A 26,395-nucleotide genomic window follows, 5' to 3' on the forward strand; every position below is an offset into this window, starting at 1 on the left:
CTGGCCGACTTCACAGTGCTGTTCTGCAGCTGAGCTGAGGTTCAGATCCAGGGGTCATCTTGTTGTTTTGGGGGGTTCCTAGCAACAGAAGGGGAATAAGCATGCATTTTCTGTTTTATGGCTTGTTGATTTCCTTTTTGTCAATCAGCAGAGACATTTCAGTATTGTCTGTTTTCTTCACCACTTTGTGTGTTCATTACCTCCCAATCCCTTAGTGGAAAATAACCATTTGCCTCTTGGCAATATACCCCCGCATCCATTGCATTATAAAAGCAAGCCTTTACCTCAAATTTGCATTTGGCCCAAAACAGCTGTTTTTCTGTTTCCACTCTTGGATCTTAACAGCCATAGGAAACCCTGCTGAATCCTTCTAGTTTGAATGGTCATGGGTAGTGACACTATGCACTTATGCCTGTCAAAGAAAACAGAATTTAACCGATGTCTATGCTGACTGCTTTTTTTTTAAAGACTCGATACTTGAGGGCGGTGCACGTTTTCTTGGTAGGAAAAGCGATTAAATTAAATAAGTTTGTTCTCTTGGAGGATTACAATCTGTCAGATGTTTTCCATTCCTCTAGGCAGGACATCAAGGGCTGTAAACTCTTTCTGGCTGAAACCTACATCCAACAACAACCGGGGGGAAATTTTCCATTGATTTTAATGAACTAACTTTTAGAGTATATCTTAGATAATATCTTTACTCAGTAAATATTGAGGGGTTTCTCTTCTCTCCCTTAGGGCCACCAAGCCAGAGATGTCCGACAAGATGTCAAGCTTCTTGCATATTGGAGACATTTGTTCTTTGTACGCAGAAGGGTCAACGAATGGATTTATCAGCACTTTGGGGTAAGGGTGGCAATTTTCTTCTGATGCAGGGTGTGTCTAATGAGCTTGGCAATGGAAAAATATAGGACTAGTCGTCTCGAAGCTGATGCAGGCATCGTGTGTTTAACAGTGCTGGGTGTCTCTTTTTTCCCCACAGCTATAAATCCTGGGATAAGAAGTTTCCCAGGTGAGTGGAACGATTTCAGCAGAATCTAAACATTTCACTTTAAAGAGCACCCTTAATAGTCTCTTCATCTTCATTTTGTTGGTGCTACTAAGGGCAATCTCAGAGGAATATCGGGTCCTGGAGGTGTGTAGTTTATTAACTGGATGAAGATCTTGTCAGCAGAAGCTAGTGAAAGGATAACGCATCAGTTTCTTCTCTTACTTAGAAAGATGAAGAGGGAGGAATATGAGATGGGGTAACACAGGGTTTATTGACCATACATAAATATGATTCAATAGTCAAGGCTGAGGTAGTCTTCCCATATCACTATTGGGAAGGCTGCAGGGGAGAGTCAGTGTACCAAAGAGAAGGGTAAGAACCTAGATAGAATGGATACAGTTTACTGGGAACTCCTACCTTACAAGTTCTGTATGGGAGACAAAAAGGGATTCTTAGAATTATAGAGTTGTAAGGGACCTCCAGGGTCATCTAAATCCAACCCCTTGCACAATGTAGGAAATTCACAAATACCTCCCCCCCCCAACCCAATGACCCCTGTTCCATGCCCAGAAGATGACAAAAAACCTCCAGAATCCCTGGCCAAATTGGACTGGAGAAAAATTGCCTCCTGGCTTGGGTGGATAGGCACATAGAGATAAATGCCCAGCTTTGCTAATGCATGGTCCCGGATTTTAACTGGGGAAAAATGTTATCAATATTTATTTGGAAATGGTTTAGTTACTAAAATAGAACTAAAATAGAACACAACGTGAAGATGAGAAGAGCAAAAGTCAAATATCAAGAGGAAGGAAACCTCACTCGGGATCTCACTGGAGCAAATGCCAACTTCAATTCTGGCCCGACTTTAGTTGGATCCTCTAACATAAGATTCCAGGAGGAGGTTTCATGGAATCTAGTATTGAAAATCTTAAAAAGCAGCAATTAGAAATTGGATGGACATTCTGCAGGTGGGCAATGTAAAATCTGTAACCTATATCTCGCTTGCCTAATCCAGTGAACTGCTGCCGTGTCACCAATTTCTGAAAAAGCTCCAGGTGTAAGAAAGAAACTGCTGGATGTATACATGAAATGAGGGCCACTCTGGTATTAGTTGGACCAGGGAGATCAGGGTTTAAACCCTCAGAAACAAGACTTGGGATGTTTTCTTGAGCTGGCTGTTCAGCTTAAGTTTATGAGGATAAAATGGGAAGGAGTGACTGCCATGAAGTCCTTTAAGGAAGGGTGGGAGAAAAATGTGAATGCTAGATCAACTGGCATAACAATTGAGTCTCACAATCACCAGGACATGAATTGATGGAGCACTGATATAGAATCTGTGTTTTAGGAACTGCATTTGACTGTTTGGCATGCTGCCTGTGGCTCTTGTGAGCACCATTCCCCAAGGTAGCACCCATCGCATGTTCTAGGAAAGTAGGTTAAGGACATTGGCCAGTGAGACTTGTGGTTGCTGCTTTGAAACATTGCAGGGACTGGAGGACAAGTAAGCTGCAAGCCTTCCCTAAGCAGGGGTACAAAGGATGGATCTAAAGGGTCCGTTCCCTTCAACATCCCTTATCCACAACACTTATCCACAGCCTCTGTGTTCTCATCCCAGCATGCAGGCTGCTGCTTGGAGGATAGAAAGCTGGCTGCAGAGAAGAGAGAGTAAAACCACCAACACCACAGCAGCCACCCAGGAAAACAGTAAGCTGGCCACATAAGAGTGCTGACTATTTCAGTCTGCTTCTCAACAGCCAGCTGGCATTCCTCCGGCCACCTTGGCAGTCTCACTCTCTCATCCGAGCTACTGTGCCTGATGCTGGGGAGAAGGCAAGAAGGCAGAGAGGGAAACCCTTCCCCGCACTTCAGATACATAAAGGCTGGCTGAGGTTCAACTCTGGTGTATAAAAGACAATGCTATATGCTTAGAGGTACTCTGGTAATTAAAAAGCTTATAGGTTAATGTTTTGATGTTCAGTGTTGATAGTTATACTAGTGTGTGTGTGTGTGTGTGTGTGTGTGTGTGTGTGTTTGGTGATGGTGGCACGTGGGGCATGCAGCAGTCACGTGGTTCTTGTGGTTGATGGTAGTAGCAAATGTGGCTCTCTATAAGTTGCGAAGTGAGCACCACTGACGTAAAATCATAAACCGATTTTCGTAGGAGGGTGGATTTCCAAAAACCTGTGAAGGGGGTGGCGGCAACACTGTTATTGAAGAACCCCTCTTCAGATAAGGAGGAACTGGCAAATTACAGGCTGTTCCTTCTTGGGAAAAGTAATTGAGAAGATGCTGGTAGAATAGCTTCAAGGTTTCCTGGTTCACACATCTGCCTTTAATTGTTTCCAGTCTGGCTTCTAATAACACTCAGCTCTGTATTTGCTTGAACAAGCCTCCAGAAGCAGCTGTCTTGTGTTGTGGTTAAGTGGCTGATTGGTTGGCCTGAAAGAGAATTGTGCCTTTATGGGGTGTGATTCTTTGGCGGACTCTGAAGTTCCTAGCCCTCTTACTGAACAAGGAGGCAACCAAGGATACCTTTGCTCAGTTAGCTGGACCTGTGCTCCTGTAATGTTGAGACTTGATTACTGCAGTGTGCTCTGTGTGGGGCCTTGGACAGCTTGGAAACAAGTTAAACTAGTGCAAAATGCTGCCACTCAGCTGTTAACTGGAACTAGTCCGTTTGAACATATTACCCTTTTGTTAAAATACCTCCAAGGTTGCCTGTTTGTTTCCAGGCTTAATCCAAGGAGCTGCGTCTTACCACCTAGTGAGCGGATAGCTTCTATTGTTATGAATGTGTAGTTCCTGTTATGTGTTCTATTTGTGTGGTTTGTAAGATCTGCCACATTCTGGTTCAAGACTTTTTTCCTCCTATGATAGCCAAGAATCTGTGGAACACTTTCCCTGAAGAAGGCTGATGATGATAATAATAATGATAATAATGATTATAATACTTTTTAAAAGGCTGTGTAGATAATTACTGTTTAACGGAATATTTGAGTATATTATTAGAAAGTTGTCTTGGTAGGTTGGAAGGGTTTTTTTTAATGAGGGTGAGTTTGTTTTTTGCTGCCAAGTTGTTGTGAATGGTTTGTCTTACTGCTGTATCTTTCAGATGTTTTTGAGTGCATCTTTTAAGCTACTCTTCTGCCAACAGCCTTCAGACTCTGTGGAGAGGGGAAGGCAGGGCATATTTATTTTAATAAATAAAACTTTGCTTTCCTGCAGGCAGTTCTGCTAACATTAGAAAAGAGAGTGACACCCTGCACAGTAGGTGTAGACCAGTAGAGAAGAACGAAAACAGAAATTCAAGGAGGAATAAGAGCTGGGGGTAGAGGACAGAGGAAGGAAATGGTTATTTTGAGTTGCACCACCATTATCTGCTAAAGGAGATACTGGTCAGAAAAGTGAAGTGAAAGAATCAGCTAAAGAGTGTAGTGGCTGTATCTCTCAAAATCTTCAGGCAAGCCTCTGTGAAACAGCAATAACAGTTTCGTGCACGCTAGTAAAACTGCTTTAGTAAGTTTTTTGTTCTATCCTTAAGTGTGATATACTCAAGAGTTCTCATCCAAACAGCTTGGCTTAGACTTCTAGGTATTCAGGCTATCATAAAATTAATGGCATAATGCATGAATACCAGTTATGTTCTTGCCCAAATTGGTTGGGAGTGGTCTTGTCAAAACTGCCTGCAGCAGCCCTTACGGACCACGGGTCTGGTCTCTTGGAAGATCAGGGACCTGTCATTTGACTGTGGTGTTACTGCAAAGGTAGGCTTTTGACATCCCAAATCCCCACTTGTGAAACATGAAGGGTATTAACAATGAAGCTCCCTTTGATAATCAAATGAGCTTTTTAATGCCATATTTTAATTTAGCGTTTAACCTGACTAAAGCCTAAGTGCTTGAAGGAACACTGTTAAAAGTTCACTGTCAGTTATAATCAGCCTGGTATTATGCCAGCAGTTAGTACATCCTGTGGATGCAGAGCTGTGTGCATTAGAGCTTGTGAACAATGTGGACGGAATATAGTTATAAGCAGTGCTCCCTCTAAGCTGTGGAGTCTTGTGAGCAGAAATTCTACTTTGTGAGCTACTGGCATGAAAGTTGTGAGCGGGTGATTTGGCTGCCGCATCAGTCAGTTTGCTCTGGAGACATCCTTCCTGAGCGAAGGACAAAAATCTGTGAGCCGGAGGTTAAAAAACTGTGAGCTAGCTCACACTAACTCAGCTTAAAGGGAACACTGGTTATAAGCTGTAATGATCTTCTGCTCAAGCAAATATTTCTCTGAAGTGGAATCCTGCTTAATATTCCAGGGTGGTGTTAGCTTGTTGCTTAATCATCACCTTAACTTCTGTTGTTCCAAATGCAGGGTTCTGGTGGTTACGGTTGCTAGTTGTGTATTCTGTCTAATTGCCTTTTGAGCTCTGTGCCTGCTGTGTAATCTATACTTTGATCATTGGTTTGCCCAGAGTAATTCTCCTTTGCCTGCAGTCTAATTTTGGAACAAGGTGAATCTTTCAGCCCTGAGACTTGGCTGACTCGTTCCCTTCTGTATCCAGCTTTAATCAAATAATATGGCTCTTTTTCCTTTGCTCCTGATCTTACTCTACTTTTCTGATTTCTGTCTCCTGCTCCCCTACACCCCTTGCTGAGGCTTTTGGGTGACCGGATCTAAAGGACCTTGAATAATCATGCATAAGAAGGAATTTCAGTAGATCCACCTTCTCCCATGCTGTAGGAGTGAGAAGGAAGCCCCGGTCCTCCTTCTGCCTTTAGTCATCGTGCATGGGAGTGGAGTGTACCTGTGTGTAGCAAAGGCCTGTTAAACAGGACTGCTGTGTGGCTAAGCACTGGGCTGTTCACCTCCCTTTTAACTTCCTCCTCCTCTAAAGTTAGGTGAGGGCTATATGACTGCAGCGTCAATACACTTGCATGACTTTCCTAGAGACAATTATATTTGCCATAGAGGGCCAGGCAGTAGCTTTATTCATTGTTTCATTTATTTTCCTCCTGCCACTTGTTCAAGGAGCTCAGGGGTGGTAGACATCATTCCTTCCCCCCATTTTATCCTTGGAGTTACCCTGTGAGATGGGTTAGGTAGAGAAAGGGTGATGGGCCCGAGCTAACACAGGGACCTTTGTGGCAGAATGTGGATTTGGTGACTTGAATCTCCTAGATCCTGGTCCAATGCTCTAACCACCACACCACACCGGGGTTCTTGCTAGCCTGATTTAAAATGTACATAATGCTACTGTCCTGTGCTACTCCTTTAGGAAATAAGGGAATAAGCACCAGAATGTTTCTAGAATGTTCCTAACATACTTGGATAAAACATTCATATTTTTTTAGAAATATAGAAGAGAGCTAGTTTGGTGTAGTGGTAAAGAGCAGCGGACTCTAATCTGGAGAACCGGGTTTGATTTCCCCACTCTTCTACATGCAGCCAGCTGGGTGATCTGGGGTCAATCACAGTTCTCTCAGAGCTGTTCTTTCAGAGCTGTCTCAGCCCCACCTACCTCAGACGGTGTCCATTAAGAGGAAGGGAAGGAGATTGTAAGCTGCTCTGAGACTCCGAGTGAAGGGCGAGGTATAAATCCAACTCTCCTTCTGAACAGTTACAAGAAAAACCCACAGATTAGCAATATTGCCCTAGCTATGAGGGCCGTATGTAGAGTTTCATGTGATGCCAAAGAGGCAACAGTCCAAAGAAGTTACCTTGAGCACAAGTGCATTCTAGTCCTTTACACATGACCTTTCCACACATTGGCTGAACAAGCATGAGTGGTCCACCTCACTGTTCCACGAGACTTCTGAATGAGACTCTGGATAACAAAGGGTCAACATCAAAAGTTTAGAGCTGTTTAGCAGTATGTCATATTTTCCAGTTGATTTCTTAGGCTTGTTTCCAGAGCCTGCTGCTTGAATAACCACATGGCAGGCATCTTGGGGTGGTGGTGGTTTGGGGCTTGCTATTTTATCTTTGTTTTTAGCTGGGGATGTTGTAACTATTATTGTAAGCTGCCTTGAATCAAGAGGAAATGCGGAATATAAACGTTTTAACAAATACATAAAAACCAGTTACCCTCTGTGCATTATTTATTTAAAACATTTTTATGCTGCCTTTCCACCCAATCACAAGGTAGCGAACGTAAGAAACATTAAAATATTCCCTGGAAGTGACCTAGGGGCACACTCGATACCACAGCCCCTGTCCCCTGTAGCTCCCACAGGTTGCCAGGCAACCTTTAAAAAGTGTGCCTTTGGGATACTTTTTGTAATGTATAGGTTCTAGCTTAGCAAAAAGTTAGTCTCCTCAATAAATCTTGAACTTCTGAAGGTGTTCCCACTCGAAACAAGGCCTGGCATGGTTTGAAATATTTGACTTAAAAATGCAGAGTCCTCGCCCTGACCTGGAAAGCCCAGGCAAGCCCAATCTCATCAGATCTCGGAAGCTAAGCAGGGCTGATGCTGGCCAGTAATTGGAAGGGAGACCTCCAAGGAATACCAGGGCTCAGGATGCAGAGGCAGGCAGTAGCAAGCCACCTCTCTAAAAAGCGTCCAAGCCCCCAGGAGGGGTCACCAGAAGTCGCCATGACTTCCAGGCATGCAAGCACTCACACACACACACAATACCCCCCCCCAAAGTATAGAGTTCTTTAGCTGAGTCAAATGACAACATTGACTTGATGCACAAGGTGGTCCGCTTTGGATAGGGTTCCCTTATTTTGAAAAGCAAAAAAGAGGATATATTTCCCAACTGTCTACTTCAAACAAGTGATCACTATGACAAATCTGATTTTAAATACCCCTACTATTTAAGCTGTGATAATTGCTACTAAGTAGGGGTATTCCTAGCATTCCAACTCAAGAAGAGGACATTTTCACTATTTTAAAAAGAGCCCAAAAGAGGACAAACAACAAAAAAGAAGACGTGTCCTCTAAAAAGAGGACATCCGGTAACCCTAACTATGGAGCACCTGAGGCGAGGCTTAGTTCGCCGAGCAATTTTTACACCGTCTGCAATAGGCCTTGCTTAGCTATTTCTAGAACAAACATGAGCTTACTGAAATGTAGCAGCCCAGGATCTTGTTCTGGAAATGTGCTGCCCAAACTGGGATCCAGGTTTCTGGCTGAATTCAGTTTTGGGGTTATCTCTGTTCCTACAAAACTGATTACCAGATGTAGCGTCTTCTGAGGTATCTGAGCTGGTTCCTAGGAATTATGAGACCTGTTGGGTTTTTTAATGTAGTGTTTTCATGATATGTTGGTTTATTCAATTTATATTCTGTGCAAATTGCTTTCATAATGGCACATTGCTTTTATAACTGTTGTGGGGTGTCTGGATGTTTTACCTACATTTATAGCTCTCAAGGTTATTACTGGCTATTTAGACTTGGTGGATAATAGGTATGTGCGTTTTTTCCTTTTAATTTGCTTGGAATCTGAAAGAAGACTTGTGCACTAGCTGTTAAACAATTGAGCATTTTTATGACTGGTTGATATTTTACTTATAAGTGCTTCTCCTTATGTAGGTATTTGTTGCAGCTAATAATGTTCCAGTTGGGTATATGGTCCGTGAAGCTGTATATTTGTACCTTGCCATTCTTTTTATTCTGGAATTAAGCTATAATGCCATACCTGTTTTGCTGTTCAGGTTGTCCATGCCAGTCTTACACCTGACTTTGAGCTGAAACAAAATGCTTTTAAAGTGTTGACATAATTCAGAAATGTAACAGATGCACGTGTCATTTATTTACTTACTCTCAGTATCAAGGTTGCAATTATAGAGTAGTTTTTGTTGAACGGAAATCCTGTACAGTGCTGCTTCTTTTGCCCAGTTATGTGCTACTGAATGTGTATTTCACCAACCAGCACAAACAGTGAAGAAACTCCCAGTATTTTGCAAAGATCAAAAGGTTACACTTTTGGAGCAAGGCAACTGCAGGGTTAAACAAAGGCTTTTGGTGAGGCTTTCTGTGCATGGTTTCTATCCCCTATCCACTAATAAAGAAAAAATAATCACCAAGGATGCTGCCATGTTTAAGCACAGCTCCTATTAAGTATTACTGCGTGGACTTGCAGAGACCTTTCTGAGGAGGGACAAGCCTTTGCATTTAATTTTGCCCCAGGCCAGCAGCAGGAGGTAAGCAAATGGATTCCTCACAGAAAAACCTACGCCTGTTTTCTCTCCCTCTTTTGGGGTCTGATTTCTGTGGCAGTGTGCTTGCTGTGCATATGTGCAAATCATTTATACCATTTATTACTTTTTTATTTACATCTGTGACGGACTGCACTTTTTAAAAACTTAGAAGTGCTGTACAAACAGATAAAGAACTTTGAAGGTTTAATTCTTCACAGAGCCAGAGAGCCCTGAGTGACAGGCTGCTGCAAGAGATCTGATTGGTTAGCATCAGTTGGGTAGAGAAAGACTTCTGAACTGGATGCTGAAGAAAATTCATTCTGAATTCAGCCCTGACAGAGAGCAGTTTAACACAGATGGAGAACTGGGGGAAGTTGGCAAGCGGAGTGGTTAGTTAGAAGAAGACTCCCATTCGGGCCAGAAAAGGGGATAGATCTTCTAGAGGGAGATAGCTCTGAAGAGTGGAGAGATCCCTGGTCTGCTTTGGTTGTAGGGTTGCCAGGTCCGAGTGGAGGATCCCTCATTTTGGGGGGCTTCTGCTTGCTGTGGATCAGCTGGCTGGCAGCTGATGCAATGTCATCACCCAGACATAAGCATCAGGGATGTTGCACGGGGACGTTCTAGTTTTTGGGCAAAACTCTGTGGTTTGAGGACAAATTGACCATAAAACCAGAGTGTTGCCCCCGGCGTTGCTGACATGATGATATCACTTGGTGACATCATCATGTCGTACAATGTCCCCACACACACCCGCAACACCCCCGAAATCCCCCTGCTGGATTGACAAGGGAACCTGGCAATCCTAGGCTAGAGACTGCCTTGTGTAATCTTAAGAGTAAGTCAAAACTCAATAAGAGTACTGGAGTGCTTAGAAGAAGGGGTTTGGGTACTGGATAGAGTGTCCCAGCCTTCTGGAAACTGAAAGAGTTAGTGAATACTTAAAGTGTACTGGAGTGTTTGGGAAACACTGGATCAAAAGCCTCTCACCTTACAGATCCTAAGTCATTAGGAAAAGCTTATGAAACTCTCAGTAGCCTGAAACCTATGAACTAAAGTCTGTGCATATACTGATTTACTTCAGGATTCTATATTGAGTTACCTCAAAAATTTAATCTTTGATTTCACCTGAGTGGTGGCTCAGAGGTTAAGATACTGAGCTGCAGACTGGAAGGTTCTGTTCGAGACCCGAGTGCCACGTGACCGAGTGAGCTCCCATCTCTGGCCCCAGCTCCTGCCAACCTAGCAGTTTGAAAGCAAGAAATTGCAAGTAGATAAATAGGTACCACTTCGGTGGGAAGGTAACAGCATTCCATGTGCCTCGGCATCTAGTCAGGCCCGCCACATGGCCACAGAGATATCTTCGGACAGTGCTGGCTCTTTGGCTTGGAAACGGAGATGAGCACCGCCCCCTAGAGTCGTATTCAACTCGCTTTCGAGCAAGGGAAACCTTTACCTTTACCTTCACCTGATATTACTCTTCTAAGTTAAATACAATATTTTGTTAATTTAGGATTTCAAAATGCCTGGAGTGCCATTTAAGTTAAAGGAGACTCCCGATCCTTCCCTTAGGTTCCCGGGTCAAACCAACAACCAAAATATCTTCCTGTGACAGGATGGGACAGACAGAATTGTTCAGGAAAGAAGAAAATAGAAACCTAGGGTGACTCAGTCAGAAAGGGAAAGAAAAACGAAGGGAAAATCTTGCCTCTGAGGGACGGAAGTGGACAGGTGTGTCATGATGTCATACCCCACTTTTCTCTCTGGTGGAAACCCAAAGTGGCTTCCAACACTCTCCCCTTCTCTGTTGTATTCTCACAGCAACCCCGTGAGGTGGCTTGGGCTGAGAGAGAGTGACCGGCTGATGGTCATTATAGGGTTGCCAGGCCGCAGCTGGGAACCCCTGGGAGCAAGAAGAGAAAAGATTAGATTTATATACCGCCCTTTACTACCCAAAGGAGCCTCAGAGCGGTTTACAATCTCCTTTCCCTTCCCCACAACAGACATCCTGTGAGGTGAGTGGAGCTGAGAGAGCTCTTTCAAAAACTGCTTGTGAGAGAGCTTGTGACTGACCCAAGGTCACACCAGCAGTTCCATGTGGAGGAGTGGAGAATCAAACCCAGTTCTCCCAGATTAGAGACTATGCTCCTAACCACTACACCAAACTGGCTCTCAATAAGGAGGTGGTGCTCTGATGTCCGTTCCAGTAAAAACTGGATGCAATGTCATGGGATGCTGTAGGATTTTTTTTGCAAATCCCCCAGCATCCATGTCACTTCCGGGGTTTTTGGAAGTGATGTCAGTGCTTTGGTGCTCACCCCAGTTCCTTTCCCCGTTTTCTCCTGCCCACCTTTTAGGTGCTGACAAGCGAAGATATGGTTTTCTTTATCCACTTTTGTTTCTTCCTGTAATCTAACATATGCCAATAAAGGTCTGTGTATGTGTATGATATGGTTTTCAGCTGGAGATATTGCTAGCTTACTCAGTAAGCTTCCATGGCAGAGTAAAGGTTTGAGCCTGGGTCTCCCAGATTCTAGTCTGGCACTCTAGCCACTAGAATGTGCTTATTTTGGATGTACTTTTTTTTCTTCCCAGTACGAGGGTCAAGTGGAAATTAATATATTTTTCTGGATGTCCAGCGGTTGTTGTTTTTTTGTATGCAGGAACCACCATTCAGTTTTGGCCTGGCCCTGTTGTGTTGGAAGGACTCTGTTGGAAGGACTCTGCTATTAGAGGGTGTGATTTTAAGGTGCAGGACTCTGACAAGCTCTTCCCTAGATTTTAGCAATTACCCTGGATTTCTCTGAGTTTGTCCAAGTTGTGTTGTCATAGGCTGTATATCAGACTTGTTCGTACCAACAATCTTTCTGGGTGGAGGAAGTATACCACCCAATGTGATCCTTGCTCTTACACCGTAAAACTTTCAAAATGTAGTGTGTTTGTAGCTAAGTGGAAATGTAAGATGTGGTGAACAAAAGTTAACTGTCCTACACTTTAATTATCTATGTACATCATGAGTCTTGCTGGAAAACTGTCTCAGATAAATGGCATATAATGATGCGCAATTTTCATGATTGACATGATGAATATTGTGATTTGTAAAATGTTTTGGACTAGTTCAACGTCTTACCCTGCCCCGTCTATCATGAAGCCATTGTTTATCAACTTTGCCACTGTCAAGGATCCTCTGTGCTAGAGATGGTGGTGTGTTCACTGTCTGCTACACTATTCTGGGAGCTCATGCCAGGTCTCAGAAATGTCATCAGGAGTAATAAATGACTCTCTACCTGTGTCTCTATCAGGACTCTCTGCCTGTGTAATTAATGTGCAGGCCTTTGGGAAAATGAGGTGAGCAAACCAAAATGGTAGTATGTTTAGGTGCCTTTATCATTTTTTCAAAACTATTTTCTGCTGCATCTCTTTGCAAATCTGCAACAGCAACCCATGCCTTTGACATTTTTGTCTAAGTTGTAACAGTACTTTGGTCTCTTTAAACATGGATCACCTGTGTTTAGGGCTGATGTCATATCTTGGTAGCAGCTTCATCTTGACAGGTGTTGGCTGTGTGCTTGCTGTTGAGGTACTGGGTCTTTTTGTGAAGACTCCTAATTACTTAGTAAGCTGAGGTTGTTATGAATGTCCTATAGATCATGAAAGCAACACATGTGGGTTACCTGGAGTCTTCTCTTCCTTGGGACTGCTGTCTGACCTTGCCATCTGGATTGCTTTATTCCCAACTTGGGAGGGAAAGAAACCTTAAGCTATTGCTTGCTCTCAAGCAGTTGTGTTTGAGAAAATGAGAAGGGCTCTTTATGATAACGTTGTTGAAGGCTTTCACAGCCGGAGTTCATCAGCTGTTGTAGATTTTTTGGATTGTATGGCCGTGGTCTTGGCATTGTAGGACTTGACGTTTCGCCAGTAGCTGTGACTGGCGTCCTCAGAGGTATAACACAGAAAGATGGAGTACTCTCTGTGTCAAGGTGAGAAGAAAAATGGTAGGCAGGTAATTTATATTCTTTATGAGTTTATTTGTTTTTGTTTTTAATATGTGCATGTGTACAGACCTGGAAGTCATGGCGCCCTCTGGTGACTGACCCCTACTGGGGGCCTAGAGGAAGTTCAGAGAGGTGGCTGATTAAATCCTGCCCCTACTTCCCACCTCTGGTATTTCAAGGAGGTCTCCCATCCAAGTATTTGCCTGAGTTGACCCTGCTTAGCTTCCAAGTTCTGACAAGTTCTGGGCTTGCCTGGGCTACCCAGGTCAGGGCTTCATGAGTTTGTCTATGCTTCTAGGTTCCTTATGTCATCATGAATTTAAAGAAGTTTTTCAATACTCCTGGAAAATAATGAGGCCAACACTTGTTTTTGATGAAGAAAATTAATTAATTGTGGCACAATTGCTGAGAATGCCTCAGTGGTTTGGAGGGTGGTGTGGACTGTGTCAATAGAACAGTTCAGACAATGTTGTCTTTTAAGGATATCACAGCTGGAAATTGTAGATGTAGAGGTCCTACTGTATATGTAAGATCTAGGCAGCGAATTCAACAGGAAGATAGTGGGTGTATAGGGTACAGGCTGCAATTGCTAAACACTTGGATATTTTTGTATATAACCTATTTAACTGAGATCATAATTCTCGCTTGCCAAGGTTGCAAAACACATTGCAAAACAAGTGTGTTCAAAAACAGTTGAAATCAGAATGTCTGTCTTATTTGACTTCTGTGCCCTACAGTTGGACTCAATTGCTACAACTATTGTGATTCAGCATATTCCAGGACAGCAGTGATTGTGTAATTCCTAATGTTATAAGTGTTGACCTCTCCTTCAAACTCCAGCAACTCTTTTCACAGTTTGAGACAAATATAGCTTTGTCTGTTCTCTTTATTGCTTGCTATCAATGCCTGCGGTCTTACACACACACACATACACAATAATCCACTTTCAGTCCACTTTCGAACTGGATTTTGCCAGTTCACACGGTAAAAATCCAGTTGGAAAGTGCACTGAAAGTGGATTGAAAGTGGATTATTTAGCATGTGTGACTGCAGCCTTTCAGCTGGTGGTGTGACCACAAGCCATGCATTTCCTAATATCCTATCTAATGATTTTCTCAAGGTATCACTTAGAAGATGTTCTACTTGGGTTTTTAATATGGTTTTGTAGTTTTTGAGCTTTTAGCACATTTTTGCTACTGAACATTCAAGTTTTTTTGTCAATTCCCTGGACTTTGGTTGGAATGAAGGCTGGACTTCTAGGAAAATCTAATTACAATCAGAAGAGCAAAGAACATTTTCCCCGGGAGCATTATGTGGTCTAGTTCTGTGTCCACTACGTTTACTTGTTTCTCTTGAAGGGTTACATAAGCAATATTTTCTATTGGGTGGTCCAAATTTAATATTGCTAAGAGTCTAGGTTGTTTCTGGTAATCTTATTTTATCTTTCTCCATTCCAGACTTGTGGATGATCGGTGTGTTGTACAGCCAGAAGCAGGTGATCTTAACAGCCCTCCTAAGAAATTCAGAGGTGAGACCCTTCTATTTGTTGAGCTTAAGCATTCATATAGCATTCCTTTCAAGTCCAATCAGTCTTGTCCAAAATAACAGCTGTGCATATGAGATGACATAGCATCAGTTGCTTGTGGTTTGTTTTTTTTAATAGGATGGTGTTTATGTGGCTGGAAAACCAGCTTTAATGTGTAGATTCAAAAGCCTTGCCTGCAGAAGCATTGCACATTTATTTTTCCAATTCGATTTTCTGTAGTAAGCGAGTTGAACACAAATGAGAGGCAACCTGAGTTGGAGACTACACAGCTAGGAGTCCCAGTGATGAACAGGATGTCTGTGTAGTTTCATTTCTCTTCCTCCAGGTGTCTTGACTCCAGTACTGATTGTAAGCTTTAAATAGCTCCTAGCATTGAACAAACAAATGCCGAAAAGGTGGGCAGAGCTCTGACGGATCCAGGCGTGGCTTCTACCTTGATCCAAGTGGTGTTTAGTGTATCTAAAGTCCATTCTTTTTTGGGAAATATATTTTATAAATAACACATTTCATCATGGGAATGAAGGGTTTTTTTTTACTCTACTTGCCCTTTTACTGAAATAGAAAGAAATAATGCTTAGTTGCTTTTTCTGAGGTGAATGTTTTAGATTTTAGAAAAAGGAATTTGCTTATTCCTTCTGGTGTTTGTGTATGCCTGAATACATACATATACACATACACACTTTAAGATAATGCTAATTGAATCTGTGGTGCTACTGGGATGCTGTCTGTACTGGATCCTGATTTTCACTGATGTATCACTCTTGCTCTTGGTTTATATAGAAAGACTTCTAGTTAGAGGAGGATGTTGTTAATCCAAGGCAGCATGAAACAGGGTTGTTGCCTTTCTGCTTGCTTATGACTTCCTAGAAGCATCTGTCTGGTTATACCTTGGAAAAGAATTGTCGTCTAGATAGATCTGTGTTCCCCACAGTAATCTTATGTGCCAGTTTTAGTACAAAGTTTGTTATGGAATGTGTTTAGTTTTGCATAAACTTCTTTGAAGAGTTGGTGCATCTGCTGTTCTGGCAAAATGTCTCTTGGTCTCATACTAGACATGCCAGACAGTATTATTGTTGTCCTTGTGGTGTAAAACATAGATTCAGTACAGAGCTAGTTCCAAACCTTGGTTTGGTACTACATGAAATGAGCTCTATGGCTTGCATTGTTCCTTGCATGCTTGGAGTCCATTATGAACTCAACAATTTTGCCTAAACAATAGTTTGCTGTTGTATCCGAACTGGCCGACCATAGTTGCTCTTCCTTTACAAACTAATATATACTATAGGTACATAAGTAAAGGGGAGAAAGAAGGGGAGATCCTGTAAGGTCAGAGCTCATTCATGCAGCATTTTTGTCATTTGCTTCAGCACCATCCCACAGACTTTCCAAATGCCCAGAGGTGAAACACAACGTGATTTGGTCAGTTGTGATATAACAGGGTTTTCGCACCCTCCTCAATACAAAACAACCAGTGCAAGCAGACAAGTGGTTGAACTGAAGAGGCGGCATAATATGTTCAAGTTCCATCACTGTAGCTTTTTATGGTGTGTTTAGATATTTAAGGGAGGGATGGGTGGTGCCACACAAAGGCTACCATCAACGAAACAGATCTACAAGTAGGTGTAATGGCTGCTTCGTGCATGATGCAGCCACTCAGCACCCTCCAACAAACTAAATTAACTTGTATCCATGTTAGCAAATTACTGTGTGAAATGTCCTGAAGAGTTTTCATTGCAGGCTGGCTAGGTGTCTAGTAATTACTGAATCGATTAAAGGTCTCTGTAGTAGTACAGCTCTGCAATGTTATGACCAGAATGCTGCTAGTGTATGTATCCATATCATGTATGTTACAATTGGGATTCATGAAACTATTTTTTGTGAGTGCAAATCTCTCCCTTATAATAATTGAGTAAGACGCAGAGGCACGCAAATGCGCGCCTACAGTGTGTGGGTGAATGCCCTGTCCGTCAGCACCTTCCCCGGCGTCCATTGGACGTCGCGCCTAACTCCCACCTCGGAGCACTCCCCCCCCCACTAGCCAGGGCGGCCGGGAAGGGGCTTGCTGTGTCCACCTTCCCTGTGCCGCCGAGCCCTGCGCCATGGTAACTGCGGCCACTTCTGCGGGCGGGACCGGGCCCCACTCCGCCGCCCCCGCTTCGCCGTCTGACTCGGCTGCCGCTCTGCGTGCCCGGGGGCTGGGTGTGTGGGTGGGCGGGGAGGAGCTAGGGCCTCAGGGGATCCTCATTGCCGCGTGCGCCGGGCGCAGGACGCGGCGGAGAGGACTCCTTGGCCGGCCGCACTTCTTCCTGAGGCGGCCAGCCAGGCCTGCAGTCGGCCCAAAGCCTCAGGCCCGGTCCCGCCTGCCCGCCTCGGACGGGAGGCCAAGCCGAGCAACGGCGCGCTCCAGCGACACGCGGTGGCAAGTCCCCCCAAGACCACCACCTGCCTCCCTTGGGGGCCAGGCAAGCCCCCCACGACCGCTGCCACTGACCCCAACCGCCACTGCTCCCTCGCCTTTCGAGGCGGCGGCGGACACATCCCCTTCCTGCCCGCCTTGCCTCGGCTGCGAGGAGCTCCCGTTTCGCCCAACACCCGCCCTCTCCACGTCTGGCCTGGACCGTGCGGTGACAGGACACGATCCGCCGAGGTCAGCCTCCCCATGCCCTTCGCTTCTCGCAGGCACCACTTTAAAAGGTTAGTCGCCTGTGCGAGCCAGGGCCACGCTCCGGGGCGCCTGCGACGGGGGGGAGGGGGTGCCCCGGCGACGCGCGGACCCAGACCACCCCCACACACCCGCTAGCGCCCGTTGCATTAATGGCTGCAACGGGCCTTTCTCCTAGTTATTCATAATGAAAAGTAGTCATGTTACAGTCCTACCAGCCTCTGTAGTTGCTTCTCTAAGGAATTCTACATGACTCTCACTACACCCCAAAGTGGTCTGGATTGGAGCAGAGTGAGCGGTAATTTGATTTTGTATCAGAAGATACAGTGCTGTTAAGCCATAAAGTTGTAGCAAAAATGCAGTAGCCACAGAAGAATGCGTTTAGTCAGTCAGTAGCCCCAGGAAGTTTCATTTTTACAGATGTTCTACACTTCAGCATTCCTCTGACCAGAGTGGTTAAACTGACGTTTCTATGATACTATACTTAACTTTGAAGGGGAAGCATACAGGAAGAGAGATAGAGACATGGGGTCTCCCTTCTCTTCCCCCTCCCTTAAATAAAAACAAAAATGTTTTGTATCTAGAAGATGAAGTAATGTTTTAGTTTCTTACAAGTACTCAAAACATGCAATGGGGGGGAGTTACTGCTGTTTATATGGAAATTGCCAACTTGGATCCCCAAGTTGACTTGATTTGTATCCCCAAGTTGACTCAATTTGTCGTGATCTGCCTTGAGTCCATTTGGGGAGAGTGGAATAAAAATCCTTAAATAAATAAATAAAGTATAGAAGTTCTGTCGTGTGGTGTTGTACCAGCTGGGAATCCATGTTATAGAATGTTCTAGGTTAAAGAACTGTACTTACACCTACAACTGAGGATGAAGTCCATTAAACTTGTGGAGAAGTGCCTCAGCTGTTGATAGTCAGATTGTATCTTTTGGTTCTTTGTGTGTTCCAGCTGGTGACCGGAAAAAAACCCACAGGAAAAAAGCCCACAGAAAAAACCCCACTGTCATAAATGCCCATGTGGAAAAATGGCCACATGGAAATAAGCCCACGTGGAAAAAAGCCCATATACATAAAAGCCCACATGGAGAAAAGTCCACATGGAAAATACCATGTAAAACACCATAGATATTTATAATTGTGGATAACCATTCATCTCCATTTATGAGAATGAACAGGTATTACCTGTATTCACATGCAACAATTTGTGTTGTGATTTTATCAAGTATAATTTAATAATAATTTTGCTATGTTATTAAGTGACTTGCCTGTGTATTAGCCAGTGTTAGTTCCCCTGCAGCGAGGTTCCTCTGCAGCCTACATGGAAATAAGCCCACGTGGAAAAAAGCCCATATACATAAAAGCCCACATGGAAAAAAGCCCACATGGAAAAATACCATGTAAAACGCCATGTATATGGGCTTTTTTCCACATGGGCTTTTCTCCACGTGGGCATTTTTCCACATCGGCTTTTTTCCACGTGGGCTTTTTTCCTGTGAGCATTTATGACCGTGGGTTTTTTCCTGTGGGCTTTTTTCCTAGAACCGTTTCAGCTATCTTGTGGTTTAATTTGTATGTAAGCTTTTACTCCTTAGCAATACATGTTCATAAAAACAGAAAGCCTTCTCCAGAAATGTACTTGAGGGTTAATTTAGAGTGCATTGCAGCATATGTTGCCAAGCAATGCTTTTTTTTTTTTTAAAGGGAGGGGGGGCTTTCCTTGGAAGAACTGAAGCCATAGGAAGCATAAGAACGTGAAAGTATTTTCTGAGCTGAAGTTAAAGTAAGTAGTTGTAAAATCTGTTTGGTCTTTTGATGCTAATCCCGATTGTGTTTGCTGGGGTTTCCAAGTAGCTGTTTCACAGAGCAGTAGCTGAGCTATAACTAAAGCTGACAATCCAGGCCTTTGAACAAAAACTTTGTATTTGATCAAAGTTACAGTTATGATAGTTTGTATGGAGAATTTCTGTTTTGTTTTAAGCACTGTGTACAATGCAATAGGTTTTGCAGTCAAGAAAGATTTGGGAGGGCATGGTAATTTTTGGCCTGCTTAAAAAGCTTCAGCAGCTTATAGCAAAATCAAATGCTTGTAGCAAAACAAACATGTTGGTTTTCCATGAGCTATTATAATGTAGTCTGGAGTCTACAGGTCCCTCTAGAAGGCCTGCTGACTGATCTCAAGAGTCTTGAACTACAAGCCAATGATTTCTCTGTGTTCTTTTCAATTTAGCTCCACTCAGTAAACCCACTCTTCTGTCATCTTGGCACTGGTTGTCTGAATTACATGAAATTTACCTGTGATGAGCAGCAAGACTGGAGCCGTTGCAAGGTTGAGTGTTGGGGCAACAAACCTGCTTCCTAGCCTGGGTAGCAGAGGCATCACTGCTAATGTACACTTGGTTATGGGGGAGAGGTGGCTGTTTTCCTAGCTGTCACTCAAAAAAAAATCTAGAGTCTTTGGATTGAAATAGAAAGTGACTTTTTCCTGCGCCCCCCTCATGCCATGTTGTTCTGAACTTGATTGCTATGCCTGAGAGGTGGCTGCACAGACTCAAGTTGGTGTGGTAATATAAACTTGGATTGGTGAAGGGGCTTTTATGCTTCCAAACCTAACTCATTGCACCAGCTTTCACCCTCTGTCTTTAAGGTTGCAGGCAGCGTGTGCCGTGGGGTTGGCACCAGTGATCCTCTGGTCTATACAAGGATTATAGACCTTTGTGCAAGCATTTATTGATATTCTCTGCTTTCCCCTCTCCTCAGTAGCCATTTCCAGCTCTGGGGAAAGTCTGTTCCCAAGATGGCAGTGCATATGTGGAGTAAAAGCTGTATGGATTGGTGGACTGCAGTGAGGAGTTGGAAGGGGGTAAAATCACTTCCTCCTTTCCTTTCTGTTAGTGGAAGTGCCTTTTCCATCAGCAGAGCTCCTCTGACAAGAGGTAGGAAGGGCAATTTTGCTCCCCCTTCCTCCTCATGGCAGCCCAAGGACCTGCACAGCTGTTGTTTCATGTGGCTTTCATATCCCTGGGAAACCAATGTTCTTGTGTCAGAAGGGACTGCTGTGTGGGGGCAGGGGAAAGTCTATGACCATGGATGTCTTCTGCAGATAGATTGCTGGATCCGGCTCCTAGTTCTTAAACTAGGTGCCCCAGAATTTCTGCATTGGGCTGAGTCATGCACAGGTACCAGCCCAGGTGACCAGAAGTCACTATAAATATCAAAAATAGTTGCTGTTCTAAAAGTACTGTTACAAGTCCAGTTGGGGATACTTTTTAATAAGTCTGGCACATTCATAGTAAAAGACAGCTTCATCTGTCACTACGTAGCAAATGCCAGCGACCCATATTCATGCCTAAACTTTCTTATTTAGGGTGAGGTGCCTGGCAGATCTTCCGTAAAAGCGTAGGCATATCTATTAAAATTGCCATAACGAGTAACATAATAAGCCTCCAACTTGGGGGGGGGGGATCAAAGGTTTAAATATTGTAGTAAATAATTTTTTACAAAAATGTAATGAAGCGTCAGTTCTAAACATTGCTATATAATTAATACTGCCACACATTTGGACCCCTTGGCCCCTGTTTTTGAGAGGAGAAACATGTTTCAGGTATTTTGAGGCCATTTAGTGGTTTCAGCCAATGAAAGTTTTGAACTCTGTGTGTCTTTTCATATTTGTATTGTTTCCAGAAATGGAATAGATTTCTTTCTTGTTACATTACATGAATTGAGGTACAGGAAAGGACAAGAGGGGGACCCGCCATACTCGCGGGGGGGGGAAGAGCTCCGTCTCCTCGATCCCCCCCGCTCGATCCCCCCCCGCTCGATCTCCCCGAGTCGGCGGTGGCGGCGGCGAGGCCGGTCCTCCCCCCCGACCGGCTCCAAGGCGGCGGAGGCGAGTCCGGTTCCCCCCCGCCCGACTACGAGGCCGGTCCTTTCCCCCCCTTTGCCAGGCTCGGCGGCAGCGGCAGTGGCAGTGAGGCCGGTCCTCCCCGCCCAGCCGCCCGCCCTGCTCCGAGGAGGAGGCGGCTGCGCGGCGGCGGTGAGGCCTGCTACAGAGCATTCCCTGCGCATGCGCAGGGGCCCCCGGAGCGCGGATTTAGCGATCCGCACTCACGGGGGCAACTTCGCTATTAGTATATAGATAGATCCAGACAACAGTTAAGAAAGTGCATGATGCAGTTGCTGTAGCAGAAGCTGAGCAGGTCTATAGCACTACAAACTGCCTGGAGTTTAGACTGCTTGGGAACCATCTGTAAACTCCTCTAAGCTCCTTGGAGGAATTGTGAAAAAAAAGGAAGAGATGGGCCAATACACTGGCATGCAAGAATGAACTGAAATTGAACTTCATCTGCTTGCACATAAAAAAATCTTTCCACCTAAACTGGTCCATGTTAACTTGGAAGTTCAGGTAAGCATGCTTACAGCTGATGATTTTATCTTCCCTCTGTTGCCAGAGATGTGGTCATTTTATTAAACAGGCCAAGCATGCTGCAGAATTTGGGCTGTGGATTTGCTTCAGATTATGAATTGCTGGAAACACTGGATTCTGCTCTTTTGTACTTTATCCTGCCTTTCTCTTCAGCAGGGACCCAAAACAACAGACAAAATTACAATTTAAATAACTAGAAAAATAAGCAGAATAAAACTCCCCATCCTGGGCTAATTCTGGATCCACCAGCTTGGTTCACTCAGGGTCACAAGTGAAAAACTGAAGGCTAATAGCCAAGAGCATTGTCATTCTGTGCCAAAGGCTAGGCTAAATAACTGCAACAGAAAAGGGACAGAAGCTTAGCTCAGATCTTGTTTAAAAGCCACAGACAGGGCCGGCTCACTCACTAGTCGAACTAGGCATTCGCCTAGAGCGTGCCAGCCCTTAGGGGCGCCAAACTGCCCCCACCAAAAGCCCACCCCCCACTATTGGATTTCTGCAGCTGGGTGACCTCCGCCGCTGCCGCCCGCTGCCTCTTTGGCTGGCTGACTTCTCCCTGCCTGCCCCCTCGGCTTTCCAGTGGAGTGCGAGTGCTTCTCCTCCACCCGGCCGGGGCAGCAGCAGCAGGGCCAGGGGAGCAATGGCTTGTGAGCGCCCCGCCGGTCAGCCTCTTCTCTGGGCACCCTGACGAGGGGCACCAAACTGCACCCGCCCCCATGTATCTATCTATCTATCTATCTATCTATCTATCTATCTATCATCTATCTATCTATCTATCTATCTATCTATCTATCTATCTATCTAAGGGGTAGAAGGGGAAATTGGTGGGCGCATGGGGGGGCACCAGAAGGGATCCTCGCCTAGGGTGCAAAATAAGCTGGGGCCGGCCCTGGCCACAGATATGTTCCCAGCCTTTCTTTTCTGTCTTTGGCCATGCCCAAGCTAAATACATTTGGATGTGGCTCACCTCTTCTCTTCTTGCTTACTTAAAAAAAAAAAAATCACTCATGTTTTCTGGCTCTCTTATAAGAGCAGCCATGCCGGTTCATACCAGTGATCCATCTATGTCAGCATCTGGTTTCACATAATGGCCATCAGATGGCCCCAAATGGAGACAGTCAGCCCATCCACCACACCTTTTTGCTGCCACAGGTTTTGAGCATTCAACATGCATGCCCAGTGCTTTTCAAACTCACTGTAGAAAGACTAACATGGCAGTGCTTTCTTATGGTTTCAGTGTAGAAATGAGCTGTCCGCTAAACTCAGAGTCTCAGGAAGTCACTTGGCTGCACAAATGAAAGTGGCAGATATGACAGAATTACAGCCAGCAGCTATGGACATCTGATTCTCAACAAACTGACATCAAGTATGCAAGTTTGGTTCTCAGAGACCCTGAAGAATTATAGTTTGGGTCTTGGCTGCATTTATTTATTTAAAGTCTTAGGTTTAATGCAATGGAAGCTTCTAGCCTTTTTCTTAAATCACAACTGGAGCTATAGGGAGACAGCTGTGCATATTTATATACAGTCAGCTGTACAGGTTGCAAACAGAGTATTTTAATCTCACTTTATGTATCTTGCTGTTTCTTGATTGTGTAGATGGAATTATCCCATTTTCTCTTTGCTCCAACCTCTTGTGAAATTAAAATGAGAGACCATGACTTGCCTACAGCCACCAGTTTGTTCACTAACTGAGGGCCTAACTTTGTGTATGTTTTGGATCACCATTGGGGAGAAAATTGAAGTAGAAATTAAGTAAAAAACAAATGAAGAGCACAATACACTTTCCCCTGGATATGCCTGGGTTGTATCAACTGATGTGTTCTAAAAGTTTCATGCTTCCTAGGTGTGCAGAGGTCTATAATTTGGATTGGGACCATAGCCCATAAGGAGAGGGAGCTTAAGCTTTTCCACCCCACCCTGTAATGTTTTCCCTACCTGAAATGGCTCTGAGGAGCACCAGTATTTGCCCCACTGGAAAACTTAACATGTTGCTCATTTGTACATGTTAAGTGTCCATAAGAGAGCAAGAAGTGGCTCCCCCAGGGCTACTTCCAGTTGGGAGAATGGTCCAGGGTAAGGCTTAGGCCCTGTTCTGAATCAGGCCCCTTCATGCCTAGAAAGCACAGAACACCCCAAACACATCTGTCAACCTAACCTGGGGATGTTCCCAAGGAAACTGTGGGCCTTAGAGAGGATATTCAAACTAGGGTCTAACCCCCATACATCACATTGGTACTAACTGGAGAATGTATACTTATTCTCTGGCATCTGAAGATGAAGAGAGGTGAGTTGCCCAAAGCTCAATAGCTTTGAAGTAGGCACATAAAATGCAGGGTAAATGGAGACAATAGGGCCTCTCTATTTGGTAAGACTAGCGGTAACCAGGTTTAACTATGTTTTGTTTTAACCTGGGAACTTAGCTTAACTCCTTCTTTATTTCTCCACCCTCATATCCTCTGAAAACAACACACAAAGCTTTTGGACAAGGCTGAGGGCAAGCATGCCAAAAGGTTGAGTTAGCTATTAAGTAGAACACTACTGCTAATAAATCTAGCCCCAACACTGTAGACAAAGGAATACTGTGGTTTTGTTGCCATAGTTCCGGTGTAAAATCTGACCTTAGCTGCAGCAATGCTCTGCTAGAAAGAACTGGGTAATCAGTTTTCTAAAATTAGTGTGTTCCCTACTTAATAAGCCAGTACGAGTGAGATATTTAATGAAATATTATATTTGGTTGTGAGGCGCCATGGGACTGCAATATCTTGATGAGACTTTGGGGAATTGAGATCGGGGCCGCCTCACCTAATTTGTGCCTTCTGAATATTTAGAGCATCGGAATACATCAGGGAGAAATAAAGTACAGCTCTTTTTTCTTTTCTTTTTTTTAAAGAGCATTCATACAATCTAGGTGACTGCCTTCTGAAGGACTCTGGCCAGAAGCCCCAATTCTTGGGGTTAAGCAGAAGTGGTGTGTTTGCGTAAATGTGTGGTTGCCGCCATTTACCTTTGGGCAGTCAGAACAAAATGAGGAGGCTTACTACTGAGTCCTACATAGTCATGTTCTCATGGTTCCATATGAAGTTCGGAAAACAATTTGCCATTGCCTATTGGTGGTTCTGCTCCTTGATCTACTTTACATAGACTCTTCAGGGCCTTACACAGCAGGGGCCTGTGGAGACCGAGCCTTATGAGGGAAGGCTGAGGGATTTGGGAATGTTGAATCTGGAGAAGAGGCGGTTGAAGAGGACATGGTTGCTCCTTTTGAGTATTTGAAAGGCTGTCATTTAGAGGAGGACAGGGAGATGTTCCTGTTGGCAGCTGGGACAGGACTTGCAATAATGGGTATTAGGGTAATTTTTTTTTTTACAATAAGAGTAGTTCAGCAGTGGAATTGGCTGCCTAGGGATTTGGTGAGCTCCCCCTCACTGGCAGTTTTCAAGCAGTGGCTGGACAAACACTTGTCAGGGATGATTTAGGCCAGAGATGTTGAACTCCTTTGTTGCAAGGGCTGGATGAGACATAAAAGCCGCTTCGTCTGGTTGGGCCATGTGTGTCATAAAATATAATAAAAGGTACTGGAGATATACACTTTATAAAGATGCTGAATGGCAATAGCAGGTGTGATTTGATTAGGTATGAGATGCAGAGGGGTAGTAGGCATGGAGATATCGGCACTGGTAATGAGACAGGAAACCTAGGTCTCAATTTGGCCCACAACGATTCAGTCCAGGAGGATGAAAATACGTCTGAAGAACTGAGCAGTGACTCACGAAAGCACATACCCTACCAGAAATTTTGTTAGTCTTTAAGGTGCTACTGGACTCTTACTCTTTCTACTGCTATTAGAAACCACAACATTCAAAAACTAGTGGGGGAACATTTCAATCTTCCAGGACATTCAGTTGCTGACCTCAGAGTAGCAGTTGCCTTACAAAGGAATTTCAAAGGGACATTAGAAAGAGAGACTGCTGAATTGCAGCTGATAACGAAGCGCAAGACAATGCATCTTTCTGGACCGAATGGAGACTTAGATTGTCCGCTGTTGTCATTTGGCACCTGAAATCCTGCTGTTGTCATTTGGTGTCTGAAATCACTTCACTCTCCAAGATATAACGACAGATGGACTCACATTCTAGCTGTATCTGAAGAAGTGAGTAGTGACTCATGAAAGCTCATGCCCTGCCACAAATTTTGTTAGTTGTTAGGGAGCTACTGGACTCTTGCTCTCTTCCACTAATAAAGAATGCAAGCTGTGCTGTTAGGTTTCTCCCCCCCCCCCAATCTGTTAGAACTGGAAAGGAGGATCTCTCCAAGTGCCATCGGACTCTCTCTCGCTCTCGCTCTCTCTCCAGAGGGGGAGGAGCCCTCAGCCAATCGAGGGAAGGGAGGCTTGGCTTTCTTTCTCTCCTCTGCGAAGCAGGAAATAGGAGAGACTGGGCAAAAGGAGCTGCAATGCAGGAAACAGGAAGCAGAAGCAAGAAGCAGCAGAGAGCCAGTTGCTCATAGGCTGGATAGCAGCCCAGCCCACGGGCCGTATATTTGACTCCCTTGATTTAGGCTGATCCTGCTTTAAGCAGGGGGTTGGACTAGATGGCCTTTATGGCTCCTTCCGATTCTGTGATTCAGTTTTCAGCA

At 44.3% G+C, this 26,395-nt stretch overlaps 1 protein-coding gene across 2 annotated transcripts in view; it reads left to right on the forward strand.

The window, feature by feature from the left end:
* Positions 1-754: 754 nt before the first annotated feature.
* ITPR1 (inositol 1,4,5-trisphosphate receptor, type 1) overlaps positions 755-26,395 on the forward strand; it is a 323,113-nt gene continuing 297,472 nt past the window's right edge. For both annotated transcript variants that reach the window (XM_015418813.1, XM_015418814.1), the window contains exons 1-2: positions 755-846; positions 14,577-14,647. In XM_015418813.1, the coding sequence (XP_015274299.1) occupies positions 755-846; positions 14,577-14,647 (163 nt within the window). The remainder of the gene's footprint in view (positions 847-14,576; positions 14,648-26,395) is intronic.

The sequence above is a fragment of the Gekko japonicus genome, unplaced genomic scaffold (assembly GCF_001447785.1).
Source record: "Gekko japonicus isolate JY-2015 unplaced genomic scaffold, Gekko_japonicus_V1.1 scaffold1315, whole genome shotgun sequence".
Classification (NCBI taxonomy): domain Eukaryota; kingdom Metazoa; phylum Chordata; class Lepidosauria; order Squamata; family Gekkonidae; genus Gekko; species Gekko japonicus.